The sequence below is a fragment of the Alligator sinensis genome, unplaced genomic scaffold (genome assembly GCF_000455745.1).
Source record: "Alligator sinensis unplaced genomic scaffold, ASM45574v1 scaffold284_1, whole genome shotgun sequence".
Taxonomy (NCBI): domain Eukaryota; kingdom Metazoa; phylum Chordata; order Crocodylia; family Alligatoridae; genus Alligator; species Alligator sinensis.
In genome coordinates, this window is record NW_005842105.1 from 1915049 (window position 1) to 1942048 (window position 27000).

Sequence of the window (27000 nt, forward strand, 5' to 3'; positions counted from 1 at the left end):
TTGTACTTTTTATTTTCATGTATCAAGGAACAAAATATATTAGCTATTGCTTCATGCCACTTGTGGGTTAGAGCTTACCAAACTGTCACACTCCAGTTTTAGTGTTTGCTGCAGTCATTCTTTCTCCCTTCCAATCTCTAATGCCTTATAGCAGTAGAAATCCAAAATGGAACAGGCTAAATTCTGCCTAAATCTGCAATGGGTGCATCTACACGTGCACTTTACTGTGGAGTTGACTAATTAGCTCCACAGTAAAGCATCACTGTCTACACATAGTTGCCCATGTTAGGGTGAAGTAAATTAATGAACTCTGCTGTAGGTTACCTGTCTGGGACAAATATTAAAGTGCAGTGGAATAGTTATATGTGCCTAAGTGAACATGTAGAGGGTGACTGGGGCTGGCTGGGGCACAAGGGTGCTACAGTGCGGGGCTAGGTGGCAGGCAGCCTATGCACTGTAGCAGCCTTGTGCCCCACTCAGCCCCTCCGTAACATGTTGAGCTGGGACAGAGCAGTCCTGGGCTGGCAGGCTGATTTTCCTGCCCCCCTCCCCCCGGCCTCTTGCCAGCTGGGGCTCCTCTGCCCTAGCTCATTTTGCTGTGGTCCCAGGCACGTGTGTGAATGCTGAGCCCAGGAGCAATAAACTCCAGCGCAAACTGCTTGAGTTTTTATTGCTACATGTTAATTGCACATGTAGATGCACCCAGTTTCCACCAGTGTAAATTTGGAGTATAAATTGTAAATGAGATCAAAATTGTGGCTGCATTTTCTGTTCTTCAATGGAATAACTCCAGATTTAGATAGGGATTACTGAAAGCAAAATCTGTCTCAGTGTATCCACTAGCCTGAGATCTCCTGACCTGTCAAATACAGATTTTTCTCATGTTGTCAAGACATCCTGAATCTTCATGGCTCTCCAAGGAATTTCTGGTCTTGCAGGAACACAAAATCATATAGACTATTTCACAACATGCATCTTTGAAGCTGTTAAGAAAAGATTCTTTTACAAGGCAAGAAATCAATATATGAAGGAATGAGTCCTTTGTGTCTCAAGTTTTCTCTCTAAAAGACGCAACAGATTAAAACACTTGTTTTCCACTGTTTAAGCATGTTTGCAAATAATGATAAGTAAAATAAATGTTTTTATCAGTTTACAAAAGATTGGTGGTTCTATATGAATATAAGGACTCTCTCTTAAATAGGTGGTATGTTTTCAAAGTGGAAAAAAAATTAAGTGCAAACGGTATAAACAACACATGAAAGGAAATGCTGTTTCACACAATAGTAAATCAACCTGTGGAATTCACTGCTGCAGGAAATTTTGTCAAATGTTGAAAATAGTAAATTGTCTGGCCAGTGTATAGTATTTGTAGTTACGAAAGTTAAAATGAAAGGAATTGTATACTAGCTGTCAGGAAATTATTCTCCCCTCTATGTATGCTGCATTTTATAAACTAATAATGCATTTTACTTAGATACAGCAAAAGTTGTGTTAACTGGCACTTTATTAACCGGCATCCAAGGGACGCGGCAAAAGCGAAACCGGAAGTACCACTTCCGGGTTTTGCCACCATGAGCAGTTTTTCTTTGCCACTTCTTTGGCCCATGGCCCAGGGCAAAGCAATCTGCGCAGGACAAAGCAGCCTGCACAGGGCCCCCTCCCTGTCCCCTGGCACACTGACGCCAACTAGATGGTACACATTTGATTAACCAGAATATTTGATTAACCGGCATTCCCCATTCCCGGGGGATGCCGGATAACAGAGCTTTTACTGTAATTTTCTTTTGTTTTGTAAAACTTCAAGTGTTAGTCACTGGTGGCACTCTGGAAGACTCGTTTTCCCATGTGGAGATTTAGAAATGTTATGAACATCTGTCCAAAATTTTCTCTTAGCCCTCCAAGCAGAAGGCCAATGTTGTTTCCTCATTCCTCATAAATCTGAAATCTGTAGACACTTGGCTACGTTCTGCAGCTGCAGATGTGACGGTGCGTTGAAGTAGGAAATATTAGTATTTGCATGAATACACTGTGTGCCTTTTAATATGTTTAGGATGGGGCTACTTCCAATAGCATTGGTAAGAGGATCCAAGTATGAAAGATAATAGCGACGGCAATAGAAAAGGTATATTCAGAGGAATGGAGATAACAAACTCTGGGCTATCAGTAAAAAGAAACTACCTGTTTGGCTTCATCCAGGCTATAGTGCTTTATTCTTCCTAGGATAAAAACCTGGCATCAAAAAATTGAAAGACCTAAGAAAAGGGAACAGGCTTGTATGAGACTGAGGAAAGACTGACAGCGATGCACACAGATGTGGTGAGAAAGTCCAGCTGTTTTTTCTCCCTGTGGGACAACAAGTTAGCTGACTTGAGGGGAACTTGCAAAAGTCTAAATAATGCCCAGGCTTGTAGGCTTTCTAATGGGTCGGTACTACTCGTTTTGAAGGTGTTGTTTTTGTGCCACTGGCATTTACATTGTCTCAGGCTCCTGAAGGGAACCTCGCACAAGTCTCTGAGTTGTACCTGTCAGCAACGCAGTTCTGAAACAAGCAGCAGTGACATGTAGATTCAGACTAAAAGTGGTTGGACCATTTGGTTATAAATAGAATGAGGTGTAGGAAGCCAAGTATGTCCCATAAGGGGTTCACTTGAGAACAATTGGAAGTGGTCTAAGGCATAGTTTTCTCTGTAGTCATGACAGGTGGCTTTAGGAATCTGCCAGGCAGAGCCGGACACAGGCATGGGCGAACTGGGCGGCCTCCCGTGGCCCAGACAGAAAGGGGGCCCAAAAATGGTTAAAATAATGACTATTATAATTTATAACTTATATGTATAATCATTATTATAATCATTATCTCTGGCAAAGCAGGGCTCAATACTGAAAGTTCACCTGGGACTGCCAGGAGTTTAGGTACAGTGCTGCTGCCAGGCTCCCCTCTTGCATAGAGGGGAGCCAAGCAGTCCCTACGATAGGGATTGCATACAGACTGCATACGCAAACATCCGGACAAGAAGAAGATGGTTTCCACCATGTTAAAGAAGTTGCTGTTGATTTGATTATTACAACCTTGCTGGCTGATTTCTGTTTGGACATCTAACTGTTTGCTCACTGACTCAAAGATTTCCCTGGCTTTACCCCTCTGATGTGCAGAACACCAACAGGTTAAGGGCTTTCTGTGGGAAGGGGAATACAGCAAAGCAGCTGCTTTTGTCTCAATGCACTATGGATTTCCTCCCTCACTTGGAAGTTTTTCCTGCACTTATTTCCTCAAGATGTGTTAGTTCCATCTATTATCTTCATTGTCACTGCTCTAATAATAAGTTGTTCTTGTCCTGTTCATACCCTTCTAGTACCAGGCACTATATTAGAAGGTGAAAATTTCCAGCCTAATATATATAGGTTTCATAGATTTCATAGACATTGGGGCTGGAAGGAACCTTGTAAGATCATTGAGTCCAGCCCCCTGCCCAAGGGGCAGGAAGTCAGCTACGGTCAAAGGATCCCAGCAACATAAGCATCCAAATACTTATAGGCATCCAAGATATACTTATCTTCTATTTGTTATTTTGTCACTGTCAATCCTCAGTTAGATATAGGCAGTATAACTGATATGTGGAAATTAAGATGTTCAATCAACATATCCACAAATTAATGTGAAAGTTTTTTTCTCACTCTAAAGAAATGTCTCTTGAATTTTCCTGTAATGAAGTTAATTTTACTGTCTCATGGGATGATAAAAAAGCTGAATTGCTGTGTCTACATTTGAATTCCTCCTATGCCAGATACTTTGTGAGGTATCCTTTCTTCATACTTATTCCCTTTACCTTAACTTTTATCTGCTGGAACCCCTGGGTGCATTACACTGTTTAAATTGGAGGTAGGAGAGCTCCTGATGCACACTCAAAGGGACTGCATAGTAAAGTGCTGTGCTTGGATTCTTATGACTGACTAAAAAAAATCACAAAAGGTGAAAAACAGTAGTCATTAGTGTACATGCACATAAGCTTCCAAATAAATGAAAAAGCAAGCTGAAAGAAATAATGTCTTATATACTAATTAGCAGGAGTTTTCTTTGTATGTGTTGCAGTGGGTCTTGATCAGTAATAGTTACTTCATATTGTCTCATGACAGGCAGCTCAACTGTCACCCTGTAGCAGTATGTAGATTCACACAGTAGAGCTAGTAGAGTAGAGCTATTGTCTAGGCTTTGCAAAAATCTTTGAATTCTGAGGCGGCAGGGAGATGGGCTTTTCAGTTGCTGGATAAATTCAATTAAATATAATTTTTAAATACAAAAATAAAATTTTTGTATGTTCTTTGAGAGGGCCAAGCATGTTAAAGTTGGCAAACACTGTCTTCTACATCTTCTCTTCCTGCAAATATTACATTGGGTTCTAAATGAGAGATGCTAATGGCTCTAATCTTTACCTTTGATTTGTTGATCCCCTTACAGTTTTTTTTCTCATATCAGGTATCTTTGATGTAGAGATTTTTCATAGACAACTTATATCTTTATTATCAGGTTAAAAACAGGGAACTAAAAATCAAGAGGCACAATTTAGGTTGTTTGATACCTACCAGTGGCATTGGGCTATCAATAAGATAATCATTTTGTGCTTCGTAAAATCAGAATTTGCCAATAGTTTTCAAACCAAAAGATTTTTATTCCCTTCATTCTGATAACAGAAAATTGCAAAGCTTGACAAAGGTTAGTACTTGTAGTGTATATTACAGGTGGTGTATATTACTTGTAGTGTATATTACTCTTTTCCTTTATGCGGTAGTTTTCCAGCTCTGGCATTTTTGGTACTTGCCTAGAATTTATTACTTTGTTACCGACTATTACCCATGTAGTGTGGACACATGACTGTTCACACAACTATTGTGCATGCTTAGTAGGCTACCCACTGGCTGAGCAGGCAAACCACTGCATATGCATATCCAATGTACATGCACAAATTACCAAATTGTAGCTGGACAAAAACCCATGAGTAGCTTTGTATGGGTTAGGAACTAGCAGAGGAGGACCGTGTTTAATCCCTGATAGTTGGGAAGTTAAGGCACTCACAGGAATCAGGAGATCTGGATTTTATGCTGCCTCCACTTGGAGGGCTTTAATCCTGAATCTTTCTGATATCCCAGCACCGTGCTCTAACTACCATGCTACAGCTTAATCATTAACTCTTTAGTATTCCATTTGAATCTGGCACCCTGAGCAGCCAAGTGAGGGAGCTTTGACGACTTAGGGGAGGACAGCAAGCTAAAGTGTATGTGTAGCTCAGTGTGCTGGATACTGCTTGAACAAGAAGCAGGGCTTGGGTTCTATCCTAGAACTTGGGTCTCCCTGGACAAGTGTACTAATTGCTCAGCTCTTGGGCCTACAGCATGGAAGGGCCCTCTTCCTCCCCTTGAGATTCATATGCATACATAGCCACCTACCTGCACCGTGAGTGGGTAGCCTGCCAAGCATGCACAGTAGTTGTGACGATTCTTATGTGTCCACACTGTACAGGTAATAGAGGGCAATAGAACTGCAAAATGTGCATGAGTGTAAAAAAGACAGCCTATGCAGCTGGAAAACTGCAATTTAGGCACATAAAGGGCATGTCTACATAAGACACTTAATGGCCATTGGACTATTTCTACTGTGCATTAGTGCAGTTGGCAAAAACTATGCTAATGCACAGTAAATTAGTCCAGTATGCACTAAGCATCACAAAAAAAGCATTACTTTACGCTAATGCGCAGTAGCGCTGATTACAGCCCATTAAGTTTAGTACCTGTTATTACAGGTACTAAACTTAATGCACCATAATTACAGTGCATTAATGAATGTGTAGATTTGCCCACTAGGTAATAAAATTCTGCCCTCTATTTGCATCTCCATCATCTGTGTTGTTTTTATCTTTAAAGATAGAAAAGGGGTGATCCCTTTATGGTGTTACCCTTGAATTCAGGAAAATTGGGCTCAATTCCCTCTTCCATCTCAAATATCTTGTGTGATCTTGAGCAAGTCATTCAATCTCTATGACTGCAGTTCCCCATCTGTAAAATGTAAAAAGGGGGAAAGTAGTTTTTTGGATAGCATTTAAATATTGGGAGAATGGGGACCAGCTCCATTTAAGCACTGAAAAAAATCTTTCTTTGTACAGCTCAGCTTACTAGCAAATTCTCAGCTATCCACTGAGTGTCTCTTTCTTCTTCTGAACATCTCTATCTATGTCAAAGACAATACTACTATACTTGCTTGTTGTAACAAAATCCTTTCATTCCATCTTTGCTCCCCCCAGAAAATTGCACTTCAGTATTCTTTGATTCACCACATTTCATATCAGAGTTCAGACTTCTCCAAAGTTTATGATGTTTGAATCTTGGAGCATCTCTATTCACCTTCATGTAAAAATGCAGGCATGAATAGCTAAATAAGTTATACATACATATTTATGAAAATGTGCGTGTGTTTATGGAAAGTCATGAAATTTGTCATTTTCCTTTTCTATGTAAAACTTCACATAGCTCCAGCATGATCATGAAACTTTCTGGGAAACAATGAAACATAATATTTTGTACATTTTCTGCATTGTTCAAGATTCCATATAGTTAATATAAATAACTTATAATAATCATGAGTGAGATGCAGTTGTAAATGTGCTAGGAGCAGGGGTTAATGTAGGTCTGCTAGGAAAACCTATCCTACTTAATAATCCCATATAGAGAATAAGGGTTGGCCGAAACTGAAAATCTTTTCTTTTTATCCAAAGGACATTATTCTGTCACTATATACCAAAATCAAGTCAATATTTTTATAACAAATATAATTGTTACTTTAAAATGGACTTAAAATACCAGAAGTGTAGTCTGGTAATATATTCAATATCAGTAGGAGAGCCATAATTAAAATGTATGTGTTTTCTAACTGATCAGGAAGGTTTGAATGAGTTAAATAACAGACTAATCAAAGTATTGTCTAAGCATTTGAAAGAAAATGCATGCCCTGCTGTGTATATTCATTTAAATTAACTTTGCTGTCATGTTTTATGAGAAGATTCTGAAGGAGGATTTTGTTTTTTCACTTTATGGTTAACAAACTCTTAAATATTAATTTGTGAATTCTCTAGGTAAGATATAAAAACATATTATTCAGTGTGTTTCTTTAGAGGTGTGCCTTTGTTGTTGCAGGCAATTATTCTGTAGGGAAAAAAGTCTGACTTTCAAATTTCATTTTCACACCTGCCAAAGCTACTCATTAGCACTATTTCTTCTCAGCAGAGAATTAATAATCAATTTAGAAAAAAAGATGCAGAGACTTTTTTTGTATACTTTATAATATATTATAGCCTATCATGCTCCTCCAAGTAGAATATTTGCAAGAATAAGGGGAATGTTTTATTAGTATGCCATTGATGATATATCCTACAAATTTATCAATAATTTGAAAGTATTCCTACTCCAGATTCCAAAAATGCCAGGAGGCAAGCTCAAAATTTGAGATTTGAAATATGAAACAACCTGAAATTCATCTTGTGGAGACTAGTTTTTGGTTGTTTCTTTTGTAATGGTAGTGGGTCAGTTCAAAATACAAACCCAAATTTGGATTTAGATATACCATCAAAGTTCACAATTCAAGTTGGTTTGGTCCTGTCTGTAAGTGCAAGCAAGTCTTACTTTTCTGAGCTTTCTTCTCTAAAACCACTTCTGCTTTAAAGAAGTGTCTAAGAGAGAAATATGCTCTGCATAATTGAGTACATGATATGGGGTGAAAGTTTGTTTCTCTGTCCTTGGGAATATAATTCAAAAGAGATGTTTTTCAGCTTCCCCATTTTGCATTATCCTTCCTTTCTGCACTTGTGGAAAAAAAAATGTCATGCAGGAGTTCAGCTCCTGGGCACATTTTATATTTATATGTGCCCAAGCCATAGTTCCCCGGTCAAGGTAGTTATTTACTGCAAAGCTATGGTACATTCTCAGTGCTCCATTGCTACTTCTAAACTGCAGTTTGACGTTGGCAGTACCCAGGAAATGAAATAGCCACTATATTCATCAAGGGCCACTACCATCTGCCCTAGTGTCTAAATGCTGACCTTTGCAAGCTCTGTGTAGGTTTTTCCCTCTACCCCCTGGACAGGAAAGTAGGGCCTCCACATATGTTTAACCCCACATTTTTGCAGGATACTAATATTTCTGTTCTTAATTGACTGCAGTTTTACAGGAGTGTGTATCCCAGATGTGATTACTCTAAAATGAAAGAGTGCCAGTGTTGGGGTTGAATATCTCCAATCCAATTACCAAAATGCCCCTGTATTTTATTTTGAAAGTTTCTTTCACTTGGATATGAGGTTTCTAAATGACTCTGGTAATCCTGGATTTTTTCTTGTTTTCACAGGTGACATGTAACTGTTTCACCATCAGTAATGGAGAGATGCAGGATGTTGGTGTTGGCCTGTATCCCAGGTACTGTGGACACTGTTTCATTCACAGGCAAAAACCATGAGGGTTTTTAAAAATTATTTTATTTTATTGGTAGCTAGAGGGGCCATTGAAGCAGCAGGTACCACAGCTGAATCAGAAACTAGGAAATGCAAATAAATTATAAGAAAATAAAAGATATTGCTGAGTTTAAAACTGTGTTTAAAACTCCTAATTACGAAGTTTTGAAATAATTTAGATAGGGCATCTATCTACATCTGATTCGTATTGAGGCCTCATCTTTCCCGTACAGTGGTGGGGTGGGAGTACAGAATGAACACTACCATGTGATCAGGGCTTCCTAAGAGTAGAAAGAAATTTGTTTCAGGGTTTCCTTGAAAGAAAGACTTCTTGCAGCATAGAGTTTTTCTTACTGGCCTTTCAAAAGCTAAGCCATGATGTTATATATGAACATTAAGAGTAATCAAGAAACTAATAAAGTGAAAGACTGATCCATAGATATTCATACTTACTTAATCTGTAACTCTCTATATAATCTTAACTATGAGGAAGAATCTGTCTGGTTTTGTCCATTGGGTTTAATTTATATATGAGCTTGGCGTTATTGTTAATGTTTTGTGCTATAGCAGTAGTGCCCAACTTTTTGGCCCTGCAGGCCAGATGAGTGATGTGGTCAGTCTGTGGGCTCAATACAGCATGCAGGGTCAAGGCCCAATCTAGCTCATGGGGCCAGCCCAGCATATGGCCCCAATTCTGCAAGCCAGATTGGGCCCCATGGCAGATTGCACCCAAGGCCCTGGCCACACATCCAGAGTCATATTATCTGACATAGCTTGAAAATTAGGCAGCAGGGGAGCAGTGAAAGTGTTAATTGCCACCGTTTTCCCATAGCCAAGTTTCCACACCCATGGGAAGCTCTGTGGGCCAGATAACATGGCTCCACTGGCCAGAGGTTGAGCATCACTGTGCTAGAGCAGTGGTGTCTAACCTTCTGGCCCAGCAGCTGAGTGAGTCTGCAGGCCAGATCCCACCCCGTGTCGCTGTCCCAATCAAACTATGTGCTGCCTTGATTCCAAGTGCCTGGATCCAGCCATACACTGGCACAGTCTAGCATGAAGGGTCACATTATCTGGCCCACAGGTCCAGATATCTGACAGCAGTAGAATAGGAATTAATGTTGTGCCACCACTCCCCTACTACCAAATTTCTGGAAAATTGGGGAGCCCTGTGGGCCAGATGATATGGCTCTGTGGGGCCAGATTTGGCTTGCAGGCTGGGGGTTGAGCACCCCTGTGCTAGATTAATGTCTACAGGACCCAGAATAGGGACCCTGTACTGCAAAGGTGTACATGTGACAAACATAGAGACAAAAATAGGGGAGGAAGGACCCGAGGAATTATGTAATAAAGTGGAGCTTCACTCAATATTTGATATGGGAAATTTAAAAAATCCTTAACTTTTCAAAAGCTTGGGGAAAATGCAATGTCAAAATATTCATTTCCAAATTAAAACCTAAGCTTTGTGACTGGAGAAGAGGTTATGTGCCCTGGTGGTTAAGGAACTGTCCTGAGATGCGGGAGACGGGTTCAAGCAGAATTTTCCATTCCAGATCAGTCTGATTTAGGTAAAGTGAGGACTTGACCTGGGGTCTCCAAAATCCCAGCATAGTATACTCACCACCAGGCTATAAAGCAGTGCTTCTCAACCTGTGGCTCAGTCAGCATGCTGCTGCAGCCCATGTGATATCCTGTTAAAAAAAAAAAAAAAAAAAAAGTAAAGACATTTGACAGTGTAGGAATGAGCGGTATTACAGAATATTGATTTATATTGCATTATGGTCAAATAACAGATACAAAACGTTTTTAAATGGATACACAGGAAGTAAGTTGTGTGGGTGCAGCCTACATAACACATTGAGAGCTGCAGGTGTGGCCCACTATGGTGGTGATAGTTTTCATCCCCATGAAAAGGAAAAACTTAAAAAGGATTTGAAAGAAGAGAGGATACTGCCTTTACAGTTCATTTCAGGGAGATGCATAGACTTTTCAGGAATCCCCTGTCCCCATTTTTCTTCTTTTGGTTCCTCCCTTCAGGACCCAAAGCTAGAGGGTGCAGCACTGCACAGAGGAGGTAGAGAGATTTTTAGCAACAGTAAAACTTTTTTATGGGGAAAATCCTGTTGAAGTCACTAAAAGGGCTCACAGAATAGCTGTTCTACCTGTAAACAGCTAGAATTAATGTATTTTGTTCTGTTTTGCTGCATATAATATATTTTCCCTCTTTCTACATGAGGCTTCCTGTCCCACAAAGTTAGGTGAATTAAGCTGACTGAGATGTTGGCATTTCCACCACCTGCTTCCCTGTAGCCTATCCCAAACTTTCTAGGGTTCACTCTATCTTCCATCCAGCACAAGACAGCAGGCAAAGAGAAAGTGCCCTGATTGTTAGCCCAAACCTTAGATAATAGTGTTCAGTCCTTTTAATGATCACTGTCTGCCAGGTAAAAAGGGATGATGGTCAAGATGAGAGACCCTATATTTTAACAGCTGAAAGGAGGGTAATGGACAGAAGAACTGCTTTCCCAACTGTTACAGGGTGAATGACTATGAGAGAGGAATACATTAAGGAAGCTCCTCAGCAAGAAGCCTTGGGCAATTGCCCAAGGATTACAGACAGAAAATGAGAGAAGACTGGACCCTCTGGAAGCCATACCGCCTGGTCCTTAGTGGTATGCTAGTAGGCCGGGGCACAATAAATCCCTTTGATTTTAACAAGATACATAGAAGTTTTTGGACTGGGACCAGAAACCAAACCAATGTGGCTTTAGCAAAGCCTGCCCCCAGGGCCAGCAGCCACCATTTTGAGTGGCTAAAGTTCACTTCCTTCAACACTGTATGGGTGATGTAAGCAAAGAAAGGTGTACTATGGAGTTATGGCCACCATCCCATATGTCATGACTATGCTAGAATTTTTATGTGAATAGTTCAGTAGACTATTACCGAAATGGTTAGACTCCAGTCCTGGGTATTAAAAGATCAAGGTCTTCCTAGTAGTTATGTGACTACTAGGAAGTAGCAGGCATGTGACACATCACAGTTTTGCCAGATGTATAGAAATCTTATTCTAGACAAACTCCTCTACTGGGGATGGATAAGAAGAGAAAAATGCAGTGAGAGTCCTTACAGTTTCCTCACTTATCTTTCCATCACAGCATATGTGTGTTTGTGCTTGTGTGTATGGACAGTTGTATATTTTAGTTGCTTTGAAAGAGGAGGGAGGCCTGCTGCTTAGGAGTCTGCAGCCACTGTGATGCTATAACTGTTATGCCTGCATGATCCTGTAGAAATGCAAGGGAGCTAAATCAGTCTAATTTTGACCCTTGATGAATTAGGATTAAAACTGGAATGGTTTTGCCATTAATACATTGCTGCAGAATAAAACAAGTTTAACAGGTACAAGTTTAACAAGTACAGCATAATGGCTTGCATCTGTGTCCTTTCATATTGATGCAATAATTACATCTATCTGCACCCAGTGTATATCTCTTCTCACCACATGCTGATTTGCTGCACTTGCTGGCTCACAAGTGCTGTGATTCCACTGGAGGCCAAATTATGCAATGGATGGCATTGGATCCTTAATGTCACCAATGCCCTGCTGACATGGAAAAGATACAGAAATATGATGGGTATCCTGACCTCTCTTGTATGTTTTTGGCCCAGACTATACACTCTATCTTGACCTGTCCTACGTCCTCTTCCTGCCCTTTGTGTAGAGAATTTACAGGAAGGCAGCTAACCACTCCTTTTCATACCGAACAGTGAGAAGGAGAAATGATCATGTACATAGGTCAAATGCATCATTTAAGGTGGGGACCCTGTTATTGTTGAATATAAATATAGCAAGTCTTAATTTCCTTAACTAACCAACAACAGTTGATTATCAGGGATTTTCCTTTTTGATAATTTAATTGCTTGATACAGTAGTTGTAAGTGACTCAGGAGGTAATCTCAGATGGTTCAGTAGGCACCAGCAGCGTCAGCACTTTTTCTTCAATGTTCTCTCCTTTTTTCCCCCTCCACAGCATGTCTTTGCTGAACCACAGCTGTGACCCAAACTGTGTGATTGTTTTTGAGGGATACCAGCTTCTACTTCGTTCAGTCCGGGAAATCCAGATTGGTGAAGAGGTAATTAATTTGTTCTCCCTTCTATCACAGACACCTTCAGCAGTGGTATCTCCCTAAATAAATTCCAGACTGCAGGGCCACCAGCTTAATATTTTGATGATATATTGACGCCTGTTTCTCATACAGCTATCAGGGCAAAGATGATAAATAGAATCATCTCTTCACACTGCCTGGGCCCCATAATCATTACTTCTCATAAATCACACACAGTCTTGATAAATTCTTGTTCCTCCATTCTTCCTCTAGGCACTTCATTTTGTTAGTATTTGAACACCTTTCGGGAGATGGAAACACTTACAATATTTCTGGGTGGAATGCAATGTTCACCAAGTCATCACAACAATAAACATTTGTCAGACTACAACCACATTGTAGCAGTAAACCTTTTATTGGAAAAGAAAGTAGCAAGGCAGGATTTGTTTTTTTGTCTCTTTCATAAAAAAAGACTCAGAGAAATCCCTTTCGGGGTAATTTACATGTTTTAATCTAAGGCATTCCTAACTTCTTTTTTTAGATTGCATTTGTAGTACTTTACAGAAATTATTTTGGAACTGATTAAATATTTCCAGGTAACAACAACTTGATCACAGCAACTTGATTTACTAAGGAAGAGCTAGGTGCTTACGTAACTTTATACATGTGAGTAGCTTTGTTAAAGTTATTAGGACTCTACACATATGAACGTCTTGCAGAACCAAGACCATGTATAAATCCAGTCCACTTCTGTGCTTCATAACTTGCTCAGCTGTAGGGCACACACAGTCCCTAATTACAGCTTTCCAGAAATACCTAATGCTTTATCTATGTAATTTAAAAAAAAAAAAATTCCACTCTATAAACTGCAAGGTAGGTAGTTGAGTGGTAAAATATCTTCATGCCTGTAATAATGAAATTACACTGGAGAATCAAGGAAAGTGTCTTTGCAGTACATGTTTTCTTCCAGACAAAAGAAATCTTTTGGGATCCAGTGTTACCAACTGCAGATCTTACTCCAGTGAAAATTCCTGTTGATATTTGTATGCCTTTATTTTTTTGCCTTTTTTAACTTACTTCATGACCATGAACCTTCTTCCCTATTTACTAAAATACACAAAAAGAGTAGAATAAGCATGAATGACATCTTAGACTATGCAACAAATAGACTCTAAACTCTAGAGCTCATTATTTTCTATTTGGGGATTTTTTTTTCCCCAGATAAATTTCACCAAGGCTAGGGACAGACATTACACACAAACCAGTTTAAGTGATCAGAAACTGGTTTAAACCTGTAACAGAACAACCGGTTTAAAGTTGTAACAGAACAGATGTTCAATGCACATAAACCAATTTGAAAATGGCTAAAACCAGTCTGAGATAAACCTGGTTGAATGTCATATCTGACTTAACTGATTTGGCTCCAACCAGTTTATGCAATGTCTGTCCCAGACCCTTTCGTGGTTTAAGTTAAGCCAGACTCCCCCAGCATGCTCTCTGGGCTGGGTGGGGCTCTCTGCTCCACAGCAGAGCTGGCCCCTCCCCTCTGCTCCCTGACTGGAGCTCAGCAGAGGCTGCAGGCATCTGTCTGGCTTCCCCCTACTCTCCCTTCCTCCTCCCTCCCCTCCCCACTTCCTGCTAAGCAGGGATTGCCCTGTCTCCTCTGCCTTACATAGACACCTCTCAGCATTAGCTAACAGACCACATGCTAGCTATGGTCTGTACTGTGGCAGACAGGACAAAGGCAGAATCAACAGGTAGCTGGTAATGTCCCTCTGTTGTTTTCTTAGTGGGGTGATAAACACTGTGTTATTAATTTCCTGTTGGGCTGGTCTGAAGTGGGGGGAATCCCTCCGTAATCAGAGCGTCTTGCTGAGGCCTGGCTACACCCCCTCAGCTCAGCACTATGGAATGGAAGGGAGGGCTGCTCTAGCACCTCCCGGCTTCTAAACTGAGCCACTGCAGGCATGGGCCTGCATTTCTGGGATGTGTGCGCAGTTATAAACTGATTCAGCCTAGGCAGATTAAACTAACCTGCAAAGATTGAATCAGTTCAGGCTCAGATTGAATCAGTGTCTGTCCCTAGCCCAAATGTTCCTTTGTACAAAGGCGGCTCTTTTGAAGCATGAAAGATGCTCATCTGATGCAGGGATAGGCATAGTAGTAGAAGCTGAATAAAATGGTGATTTATATATTTGTATGGCCCATGGATAAATTGCACTATGGCTGTGATCTGTGGTCCACATGAAGAATTGGTGTAAATGAGCATATCTCCCAGGGAAGCCTCTTGGCCAAAGTCAGAGGTAAGGTCAATATGACGGAAATTGTAAGTTATTATACCAGTTCCTTTGTGGTGACTTTGACAGCTGCAGGATTGGGCACTTAATGAATACAGCATACCTTTTTGGTGGTTAGATTTTCCAGACAGCTCAGTTCTCAAAATGGTGGCTCTTGAGAGTCTGGCCACAGTGTCTAAATGGGACCTGAGCTCTCTTGTAAATCAGACCTGAAAAAGGGAGAAAAGCAATTGGGGCAAGAAAGTAATTAAGAGGCTGTGAAATAAAGCAGGTGGCCCCTGGTTCACCTGAAAATAGTGATGGCATTACATGCTTGTTAAAATGAGAGGTAAGTTATAGCAGTTTAAGTTTTCATTTACTGAGGGATAAGAGTAAGCATATGGGCAGTTACCAAGAACCAGCAGATGTGTATTTACATATTAAAATGGATTTGTGAAAAATGGATATAAATGTTTAAATAGTGATATTTGGCATCTGTCATTTACCTTTGGAGAGGAGAAAAAGGGAAAGGAGAATAATGTTCAAGAGCATGTAAGATAAAGTGAGGATCCAACATTATTTAATATATTCTTCTCAGTTTTACATTTCCACTCCTCTCCTCTTGTGTTATAGTTTGTCTTTGTTGTACACACCTCCTACACATAAGGACAGTGCAGGTTACATTACTTCTTCACTTAGTCCCGTTATGAATTATTCAGAACTTACACTGGCATAACTGAGATAAGGAATCAGTGTCAGTGGGACAGTATAAAATATGTCAGGGTAGAATCTGGCCCTGTGTCTGGATAAAAGCATTGCTTTCTGCATAATTAATGTGGGATCATACAAGAGGTAGTTTTTCAAATTTTGCAGCAACAACAACCCTAAAACAGTTCTAAGCTTCCTGCTACTTGTGGCATATATTATGCAATTAACTGGTTAATCACGCAGTACATTTAGATCAGCCACACGTGCAAAGTAAGTCTGGCCACAAGTGCAAACTAATTATCACACAATTAACTGGTTAATCTTGTAATAAATTTAGGCCCACCACAAGTGCAAAGTAATTAGCACACAATAAAAATGGCTCTTTGGCTATAAAAAGAGCCAACCAGCTATAAAGTTAGTGCTTCAAAATTTATAACAACTCTATAGCTGGTTTCTATCGAGGTTTAATTTGAACATGTAGCAGGGCTGTAAGGATTAGAAAAACATCTTGATCTTGTCTTAAACTAGTTTTAAAGACAGAATGTGTGGTAAATAGAAGTGTGAATAATCAAATTACCTTATTGGAAATAAGAATGACAGTAGTGACTCACAGCAAGACTAGTAAAAGGGACAGTGTTGTTTTATTATCCATCTATAACAAGCTTGCTGGGAGCTTGGGGCCATTGCCAAGATAATACCAAGCAAAAGCATTTTATGTTTTTGTTAGACCAATCAAAATAAAAGTTATGTTACAGTTTTATAGTGACTTCCATCTGAGGTGTCTAAAATCAATTTACCAGCATGAATTATTATCCCCATTATACCAAAAGGGAAATGGAAAAATGGAATTTAAGTCAGTGGTGCTGAACAATATGCTTTTCTGAGCATAATATAAAGAGGAGGGCAGAGTGGGCCTAAGTATTATTGTAAGCCAGGAGGAGAGACTTCATTAAAGTTTAATATAATACAGATCAGAATGAAGGCGAGATCTTGCCCTAAAGTACAAATAATTTTGATTAGATGATAGACCAAGTAAGTAAAAAAAAGAATGGATCAGCTAAAATGAACCTCAAAATGACAAGCTTGCCTTTTTTCCCTTCTTTTGGGTGTTGTTCCAATTTTTGAGCTAACTGGGGCCATTTCATGGATTATCACTTCCATGGAGAATATCTTACTTTCGCACATTTTTTACAAAAAACCATTGAACATTCAATGGTTTTGACCAAATTTTGCTTTGAGCTTTTGAGTTTCTTCGAATCCCAAAGCCAAATGGAATCTTAGGATATGAGAAATCAGGCAGATTGAAACAGGAAGGAATTGTTTGTCCAAATTTCCATTGGCAAAAACTGTTGGGTTTGATGTAGCTGTATCTTTGCTGAAGACCTAATAGAGCTTAATATCACATAGGAAAAAACAACTTTCAAATAAGTTTGAGGATTCAGTATTGACATTTCCAAGTGTTAAAAACATCTAAGTCAGGTCCTTCCAAATCATAAGAACAATTTAAAAATCAGGAGATCCTATGTGAAAAATAGTACATATATTAATTGAAAAATTTTGGATTGTTTTCTTTGCTACCTGGTGTTTGAGCCTTTAGGATATATATATTTTCAAGCTTGCCTCCACAATTATCGTACTAGTTTTGTTGATTTTTTTTAAGGTGAAAGCTGAGATTCTGGTATAATCTTGTGATTTTGAGAGCTGGTGCTTTAACAAAAAATTGCAAGAGTTGGCCACACTGATAATTGTTTGGTCTTTGTTTTACTTAGGAAACCAGCTGTTCAATCCTAGGTTTTCAGGATTGAACAGTTACAGAACTCAGTTACAGATGACCAGCTTTACACTAATTTAGTGGTATGGAATAAACACGCAAAAACACTGTGCTTTCAGGGTGTGTCCGTACTGTGCGAAGCAGACAACCACAGAGACACCTGAGTTAGCTATTGTGCGTACTAGCTCTGGAACTGGAAGCAATATAACTATTTTGATGTGGGTCTGCACCTGGGCTCATTAGGCTGAGAGATCCTCAGAGCAAAGCTGACTGGTGTTTGTAAAGCCAGCGATGCAGGCACGGGCAGGGTGGAATGCCATGGGAGCACCATGGGGGTAGGAGACGTGAAGGGAAAATGGACCACGCTTGGGAGCAACCTCCAATCTCTCTCTGTCAAAGCAAGAGTTAGAGAAGGTCACCTAGTGCTCTCTTGACCCTAATCTTTACCATGGTTCAGAGCATAATTGAGTTTAATAACAGGAAGAAGGAAATGATGATAGAATTCAGCTGTGAAATTTTTATTCTGCATGTCTCTAATAAGGCTACAGGACACTAAAGTCTGCTTCCAGTCACTCTGAATTAATTATTTCATAGACATCAGGGCTGGAAGGGACCTCGGAAGATCATCGAGTCCAGCCCCCCGCCCAAAGGGCAGGAAGTCAGCTGGGGTCATAGGATCCCAGCAAGATAAGCATCCAGTTTCATCTTGAAGGTGTTCAATGAAGGCGCTTGAACCACCTCCGGTGGCAGGCTGTTCCAGACCTTGGGGGCTCGGACAGTAAAGAAATTCTTCCTTATGTCCAGCCTGAAACGATCTTGAAGTAGTTTGCGACCATTCGACCTCGTCATCCCTTGGGGCACTCTGGTGAACAAACGTTCCCCCAGATGCTGGTGGTCACCCCTGATAAACTTGTAGGTGGCCATCAGATCACCCTTGAGCCTGCGCTTTTCCAGGCTAAAGAGCCCCATCCTCCTCCTCACAGTAATGTTAGCTTTAGCTTTGATGACTTTTGTTACTTTAGGTCAAACTCCTAACATTATGTAGAGATTTTTTCCTTACATTTTACTTTCATTTTTTTGAGAGCAAGAAAATGGTATAAAAAGGTTGGACTAAGAGATTACAAGGCAGGAATCATTTACCTGGATTCTTCAAGGATAACTGGGCTATCAAGTTCATTTTTATTCAGGCACATTTTGAAAACCTTCAGAGAAACCTGCTCTGAAGATCACTTATCAATTTTCCCTTTAAGTAATGACTTGAAAGTAGACTAAGTGTTTTCACTGTACATTGTTTGACCTGTTGTTAAACCCAAGTCTTAAAGACAGCCCATTAGCTGGTCATTTAAATCTGTGCTACTTACACTTTCCAAATTCCTATCACTACAACAGCATATGATATGAATATGATAGATTTTCAGCTGCAGTCTCTGTTACCAAAAACAGGCCTATAGCCCATTAACTGGTGTTTCTCACATTGCAGTTTTCTAATTTAAATTTTTCCTTGGGGCAGAGAAGCTGGTTGTCTAAAGTAGCAAAACAATAAGTTCACATCTCAGTCACCATTTATTTTACCTGGTTTAACAATGACCATGAAAAGGCTTTTAGATATATATTTATACTGTGACCTTGGAGGCAACAGTTTCCAAAGATGGATAGCCTGCTTTTCTGTAGTGAAAATGCATGCCTGTGTTTGCATACATAAAAATAAATTGAGTTCCAGTTTCTATAGAACCTTCCACCCAAGGACTTTTTTTCAGGTAGCATGTTATAGAGTTGTGAATTAATTTAGGCTAACCATAATCAGGTGGGATTGGAAAGTATACTGTTCATTTTAAATACAGGGAAACTAGGACTCTCAGAGAAGCTAGCTAACTTACCCGTGCCAGAGCTAGGGATACCAGAGGCACAACAAGCCAGTGCCCAGGGTGAGCTGACAAGGGTGGGAGGGAACTGTGCTGATGCTGACCACTAGAGAGAGGGAGAGCATGGGGAGCGTTGTATGCCCTGGCTCTTCTCACTTCAGCAACAGCTGCAGTTGCTGCTGCCTGCCTCCTAGTAGCATGGGCTGGGCTGCTGCAGCTGGGGGAGAGGCAGTGACATGGGCTCCATGGGAAGCTGCTCCTGGTACACCTTCCTCCCCCTCCCAGCTCTGAGGGCAGAGCTATGCCTCCTATGATGTTTTTTCATCCCCTTCCCCCTCCATGCACTGCTGGGCATGGGACTGTGCCTGCTTGACTCTGTACCTCCCATGGGAAGGATTCCTTGGGGGGAACAGGGCCAAACTGACACCCCATGTAAGTTGGTGCCTGGTGTTGGTGCCCCTCTTGCCCTACCCTAGTGATGCTACTGAGCAACAGAGTTCATATCTCCTAAAAGCTGAAAAGTGGATTAGGAATTTGATGGTGCAAGTGTACCCAGACAGCAATTCTGTTTCACAGGGAATAGTCTACCACCAGTAAATCTTGTAGCTATTAAATACTTTCCTGCATTTTTAATAGATATTTAAGATATTCTTCTAGTTGTATGGGAAAGATGCACTATGTTTCTTATAAGAAATACAATAAAGTGGCAAAGCTTTGGTCAGCAAAATTAATGTGTTAATACATCCTACATGCAAAACAACATTCGGGCAATATTTGATAAATGGGAATATTTCATAAATATGTATAAGTTAAATGAGCCTTGCATTTAATGAACAGATCCAAAATTAAAATGAGTCTGAGGGAGACTTTAATAAAAGGTTGTTATGTTTAACTGATTAAGTGATTAGTATAGACTTAGTCACTGTTAGGCTGGCCATGTTTTTAAAATTTGTAATTACATTTTCCCGTTCAATCTGGAAATTATAAAATCCTTTTTACTGAGGACTCAATCCATGTCCCATTGAAATGAGTGGAAATATTCCCTCTGACTTTGATGGGACTTGGACGAGGCCCTTTACGTACCAAAAGAATCATGAGAGTTTAAAGCTCCACTAAAAGGATTATTAATAGTATGACACCTTTTGCCTCTTGGTCATATATTCAAATATAGAGCATTTTGGTAGCAACTATTACCATCTGTCCTATGAGAAATAAATTGGTCATTTCAGGTTAGTTCATATTATGAAAATATCTGCATCACACTTTGTACTCCTGTGTAGAGTACAACAACTAAAAGGGCCTGGAGTTAAACAAAGCAGGAGGTGATTTATTAGGTATGGTTATAGTTTTTCATTCAGGTGTAAGACAACGTCCCATCTAATATTTGGACCCACCTGCGTCAAAATCTAATAAATTTTTCTCAGTTTTCTGACCATGAATGATGGACTCCACACAAATGGTTACTCCCAGAAGATTTCTGTGATACCTCAGACTGTATCTGAGCCAGGTCTGTCTAATTCAAAAGCACAGTGGACAAAAACCAGACCTGGAGAAGAGGAGCAAAAAGGAATGAATTGGGGTTGCTCGGGGAAGGTTGTAGACTTCCGGGAGACAGGACTGGAGACTGGTGGAGGAGATGGACCTGGCTGGGCAAGAAGAGCAGAACTGGAAACCAGTAGGTGTGGGGAGGGGGGGGAAGAGAAGTCCCAGGGGGATGAGGAGAGAACTGGAACTGGCTGAGAAAAGTGGCTGGGACAAGGAACTGATAGGGGACACTGAGAATAGATGAGGTGCCAGGTGAGGGAGATTGGGACTGGTAGCCACAGAGGTCTGTGCAGTGGATCTACAGGTTTGAACCCCATGGATTTTGCCAACTTATGTATGCATGATCCAATACAAATTGACTCAATAGATTTTTCTGGTTTTACCTTCTTTTTTTTTTTTTTTTTTTTTTAAATCTGCAAAATTATAAACAGGCAGAAGCAGAAAGGCACACATACAAAGAGATGCAAACTATGTTAAAAGACCATTTATTAAGTTTCAAAGTCAAAAGTTGGGCAATACCCAAATTCAGGTTGGTTGTGAAATCTTTATTTGGCCTTCTTGGGTATTTGTATTATATTACGGTCCTTAATTACATAATCACATACCATTTTTTCTCAAGTCCCTGCTTGTGGAAATGTTGAGTACTTGACTTTGCAACCTTAAAAATGATCATTTAACTTAACTCTTATGTATTATACGATCAAATTACAGTTATAATAACAAATGAACAAAGTAACGGCATTATTAGCTATGCTTGTTAATTGTTTCTTTAATTACAGTACCCACTAATTTGCAACATTCTGTTACTGACGATGCTTTTTGCAGTCATTAGTGCAAATTGGTAAGGTTTTTCTGTAATTTCTTTTTGAGCTCAGTCTGATGATGTAACTTGGAACCATGTGAGAATTTCCTTCTATTATTTTGTGTCTAAGATCAAAATTAAGTAATGCAACCCAATTTCTAATTGGGTGCTTTAGAGTGTTTGAGTGGTCTATAAATATCCTATATTCTACAGTGTGTACGACTAAGCAAGAGTGCTGGTCTGGGCTAGAGCTAGGCAGTGGGCTTGTAACAGTGTCTCTTTATCATAAATGGATGTCCACACAGTACTTTAAACTACAAAGCTTTTAAAACAAATGCAATGGGTGTGTGTTTTATAAAAGAATTCACTGTTGAATATAATTCATTCTGTGTATTAAAGAATTTAAGGAGTTAGAAATGTGTTTTATTTCAGTGATGATTACTGTATATTTTCTTATGAGCACTTAGCAATATTTTCAGAAGTGTAAATGGGGGTATTTTTGTGTTTCTTTTGTGTGCGGTGGGGTATGGAGGGTGTGTAGGGTGTAGGCATTGTGGGTGAAGTGTGTGAGTGTGCGCGGAAGGTTGGGAGGTATGGGGGTAGAGATGGGTGGATGTGTGGGTTTGGGGGGTGTGGGGTGTGTGTGGAAGGGTGTAGGTGTGTGTGGGGTGTGTATGGGGGAGGGGGGGTCCTCAGAGTCCCTGGAGTGTGCGAGTCCCCAGAGCCTCATGTCGTGGCAGTGAGCAGGGCCAGCCCCTGCCCCCAGCCCCATAGCATGCAGCTCCTGTCCTCCCACCGGAGTCCCCAGAGCCTTATGTGATGGCAGCATGTGGGGCCAGCCCTGCCTGGCCCCATATTGTGCAGCTCCTGTGCTTATGCCCAAGTCCCTAGCCACACTCGGCAGCCGTGCTTGGGACCAGTTCAGCCCAGCCCCATAGTGCACATTTTCACGCTGTCTCCTGAGTCTGACTGCACAGGGTGGCAGTGTGTGGGCCCCCACCTGGCCTCATAACGCGCAGCTCCTGTGCTCCCACTCGAGTTCCCAGCCACACATGGTGGCACATGAAGGGACAGTTCCACCCAGCCCCATAGCACACAGCTCCCCTGCTCCTGCAGTGTGTGGGGGAAGCCCGATCCCATAGCATGCAGGTCTCTGTGCTATCAGCCACCTTCCCCCCAATGGGAGTTCCTAGCTCCCATTTCCATTCTCGCAGGGAGGGAAGGCTGGGAAACAGCCACAGGGTCACCAGGCAAAAACCTCTGCCAGGCAGAGGCTTCTTGTCTCCAGTGCCCCCTACCCTGGGGTTGGAGGCAGGTTAGGCCAGGCTGGGGTGGGGTGTTGGTTACTTAACTAGATCTGCACCTCCAGCATAGAGGTGCTGGCTTTCAAAGGAGCAGCCAAGGCCTAGGGCCCGTGATCATTCTTTTGGCTTACGGACGGGCCCCGCGAGCCACATGGAATTGCCTGGTGGGCCGGATCCAGCCCACAGGTCATATTTTGCTCAGCCCTGCACTAGACCATAAGCTACGCTAGAAGAAGAAAAACCACCCCCCCCCCCCCCCCCCAAAAAAAAAAAAAAAGTTAATAGGGCTGTCACTTGCAAATCAAGGGAAGTGCTTCTTCCACTCTGTTCAGCACTGTCAAAGCTGCACCTGGAGTCCTGCGTTCAGCTTTGGGCCCCGACTTCAAGAAGGATGCAGGCAGATTGGAAATTCCAGTGCAGAGGACAAAATTGTTTGAGGGCCTGGGAAACAAGATTTATGAGGAAAGGCTGAAAGAACTAGGGTTATTGACTCTAGAGAAGAGAAGACTGAGGCTGGGTTTGAGAGCAGTCTTCATTTACCTGAAGGGTGATTACAGAGAAGATGGAGACGGGCTTTTCTCTGGGGCTGTAGGGGATAGGATTGGGAGCAATGGCATCAAGCTGCAGGAAAGGAAATTTAGGTTGGAGATTACAAGGAGCTCTCTGACAATGAGGCTGGTCAAGCACTGGAACAGGCTACGAAGAGAAGTTGTGGAATCTTTAAACTTGGGAATTTTCAAGAGCAGGTTGGACAGGCATTTGGCTCAAATGGTTTAGTCAAATATGATCCTGCCTTGAGCAGAGGGCTGGACTAGATGACCTTGTAAGTTCCCTTCCAGCTCTACTTTCCTATTTTCTTATGATCTTTGGTGTCATTTATAGGGAAACTATATTTCACAGTGGATGAGTCACCTCCTCATGTCAACAGCATTGGAGAGTACAGGACTCCAGAACTAGCTAATGTCCTTTTGTTTTACATTTAGTTGGAATTTCTATCCCCCCAGAAATGTGGACCTTTCAGCTTATGTTTTTGTCCTAAAGCAGGATGAAAAGTTGAAATCTCTGAAGTTCTCTCAGAATTAAAATTTTGTTCAGGAAATGTTGATATGAAAAAGTTTTTGCATATTTTCTCAGTAGTAAATTCTGTTTTTTTTCCTGTCAAATTGACATCTTTCTGTGGGAAAATGTGCACTTAAATCATGTTTTTGACAAGAAGTCTTGGGTCAAAATTTCAACTAGCTGTGTTTCTAACATTTGCTGAGTTTTTATCAAAATATAACAGCTGTTTTTTCTCTGTTGCACACAGCTTACCATCAGCTATATTGAGTCACTGATGCCCAGCAATGAACGCCAGAAACAACTGAAGCGCCAGTATTGCTTTGAATGTGACTGTCTTCAATGCCAAACACAGAACAAGGTAGGTTGAGTAAAAAAGACCTCTCTCAAGGCCTGTAAGTCTCTTCCTTCCCTTTTTGTAAGAGCTTATCTTTTGTTACTTGTTTGACTATCAAAATCCAGAAGCAAATGTCCTTGCCCTTTCTACTGTTTATTTTTCTGGGAAAGATAAATGTGAAGGAAAGAAAAGCATAAAAGTCAATTACATGATAAGAAGGCTTATTTGTTAAAGTCTCTATTGCTTGGAGAAACAGAAAATGTTTTTCAGTCCTTGATACCATGGATCAGACCAGTTTGAGCTTCCAGGACCTTTGAACTTGTGAGTTAATATAACACAAGAGATTTCAAAAAAAGAATCATGGCTGTTAGGGATCAAGGAGATGTTATTTTTGTAGTGCAACAAAGTTTGATCAGCCAATCAGAGGGGCTGGACAGGATGTACCCCGAGTCTGGTACAGAGATACCTTCTGCCCAGTCGCTGATTGGCAGGACCAGGCCCGGGGAAGCATACTCTCGGCTTCCTGACAGCTTACTGCTGGGCAAGCTGTCAGGGCTTCAGGCACTCTCCCCTTCTTTTCTTCCTCCCTTCCTTCATCTTGTTGCAGATACCCCATTTTAGGGACTGATCTGCCATTTTTATCCTATCACAGACAGCTTGCTGGTTTCTTTTTGTTGCACAAAACTGGCATATAGACTGAAACAGCTGTAACATCTGCCAGGGCCCTTAGCTGAAACCAGTTGTATAAGCTTTGCGTAAAGTTGTGTGCCTTAGTACTAATGCTAAATTACCATATTTTCTTGCATACAGCCCTTCTTACTCAAAAACCAGCTGCTGGAAATTGCAGTGCACATTATATGTGAGAAATATAGCAAGAACAGTTCTGCTGGTGACCGGCAGAATTTGCACGAGGCTCATAGGGAGCAGAACAGCAAACAGGCTTAGCTTCCTAGCTGCTGCTATTCAGTTACTTACTAGAAGGAAAGATCTTTATTTTTATATTCTGCTGGTCAAACACAAGGTGCTTATTTTGTTCCAAGGTGTGTTGTAGGTGAGAAAATATGGTATTTTTGAAGAAGATCCAAAGTCATACCTCTCATGCCATGGGAGCCAAGTTTATCCCAGTGTCGTGAAACTCTTTTCACAATAGGTTTAGCTACCTGCAGCCTCTCTTCATGATCACTTTGTAGTTACAAACTTACTTGTAGAGCAGCAGGTGACTAAGCGATACCAAAATAAGATCCAAGTGCAAGATTCCTTCTTTGCCCAAACACACCTCTGTAGCTGGTTCCAGCACAACTGACGGTTTGAACGTGGACATAGATAAAAAGCCTTGGCTCACTCCCTGTGTTGTGAGATCGTGTAGGCAGTGCTTGTTGCTATAGCTGTGTTTATTTTTTCATTTAATTATACACAGCATTTTTTTTCATTTTGTAGTGCCACTTTTAGGTCTGTCCCATACTGGCATTATGTACCTTGGCATCAGACCAAAAAAGAATATGACATAAACTGAATGAAAGTCTGATTCCAAGGAGCACAATGATATAATGTGATTCAAGAAGGAATTTGTATTTGATAAAGCAGAGATAGATATTCAAAGTTTACATTTCAATTATGTAAAGTTTCTGAATATTTGGTGTCAGAGAAAGGGAATCTGGTGAGCATAATTCCTCTAAAGCTATGCTGGATCCTTGAAATGTATAACAAATCCTACAGCACTCTAGCCAACAGTTCACAAAAAACAGATCCTAGCAGAATAATTTACATATTAAATTGATGCTAAAATCCTATCTGTGCACAGAACTCTTTGACCAGCTGGAGTTCTACATGAAAAGTGATGGCAACGTAAAATTATTAAATCAGTCTGAAGGGAAGAGATGTATGTTTCTTCCTTTTTTAAAATCTATTTTTTTCAAGTATCATTGAGGTTTGTTTTAGGGACCTGTATCCACTGAATTCATCTTGGAGTAAGTACAGTGATATTTAAGAAAGATGAACTTCCTGAAAAGTCATCAAAGGTTTTGTCACGGCGGGGTCTGTCAGGAGGGCCGTGATCTCCTTAAGGCCCTCTCTCCGTGCCAATTCAGCCCAAGGGCACCCTCGATTCTCGCCCGCCACGTCTTTGCTGTTGAATAAGGTTGGGAGGCTGCCTTACGACTCCCTGGGCACGGATAGCCGGGACCTCTGTCCCCGAATGTTCTCGGACCCACTGGGGGTCTCCCGGTATAATGGGTGCTCCTCAGGCACCCTAGCCTTATGGGCTACGCGTGGCTCCTACCACCCCTAATACCACGCCCCAAGCCTCGCTGATGGGATAGACGCTGTCTGGTCAAAATACACACCCGCTCTTGGGCCTCCTCTACAATAGGGCAGTCCCCTCGGGGACATCCTCTCGGTCCACCGGTCCTCTAGGCTCACCGCACTAATACCCTCTCTGGTACGGGCTCCCCGCGCTGCTATCCCCTTTTCGGGGGACAACCGCAACACCTTGCCCTTCTCCTGGGGCGCTGTGCCACTAACCCCTTCCGTCAGGGTCCACCGCGGCACGCCGCCCCCGTCCTGGGTTTCCCTATGGTGCAGGCCTATTACCAGGTTTGCCCCGCCCGTTATGGGCTTCTTAAATATCGCCCTGCTCGGGCTCCTCAATATTGCCCCTATCGGGCTCAGTATGGCCCCTCTCGGGCTCGTCAGTAATCGCCCCTCCTAGGGCTGGGGTCTATGCACCCCGCAAGTGACACCCTTGCTGGCATCC

The 27000-nt window shown here is 41.3% G+C and overlaps 1 protein-coding gene across 1 annotated transcript in view; it reads left to right on the forward strand.

Moving 5' to 3' along the window:
- Positions 1-27000, forward strand: part of SMYD3 (SET and MYND domain containing 3) — a 705011-nt gene that overhangs the window by 553010 nt on the left and 125001 nt on the right. Inside the window, exons 10-12 of the mRNA XM_025205137.1 lie at positions 8384-8451; positions 12512-12614; positions 24162-24272. Coding sequence (XP_025060922.1) covers positions 8384-8451; positions 12512-12614; positions 24162-24272 — 282 coding nt within the window. The remainder of the gene's footprint in view (positions 1-8383; positions 8452-12511; positions 12615-24161; positions 24273-27000) is intronic.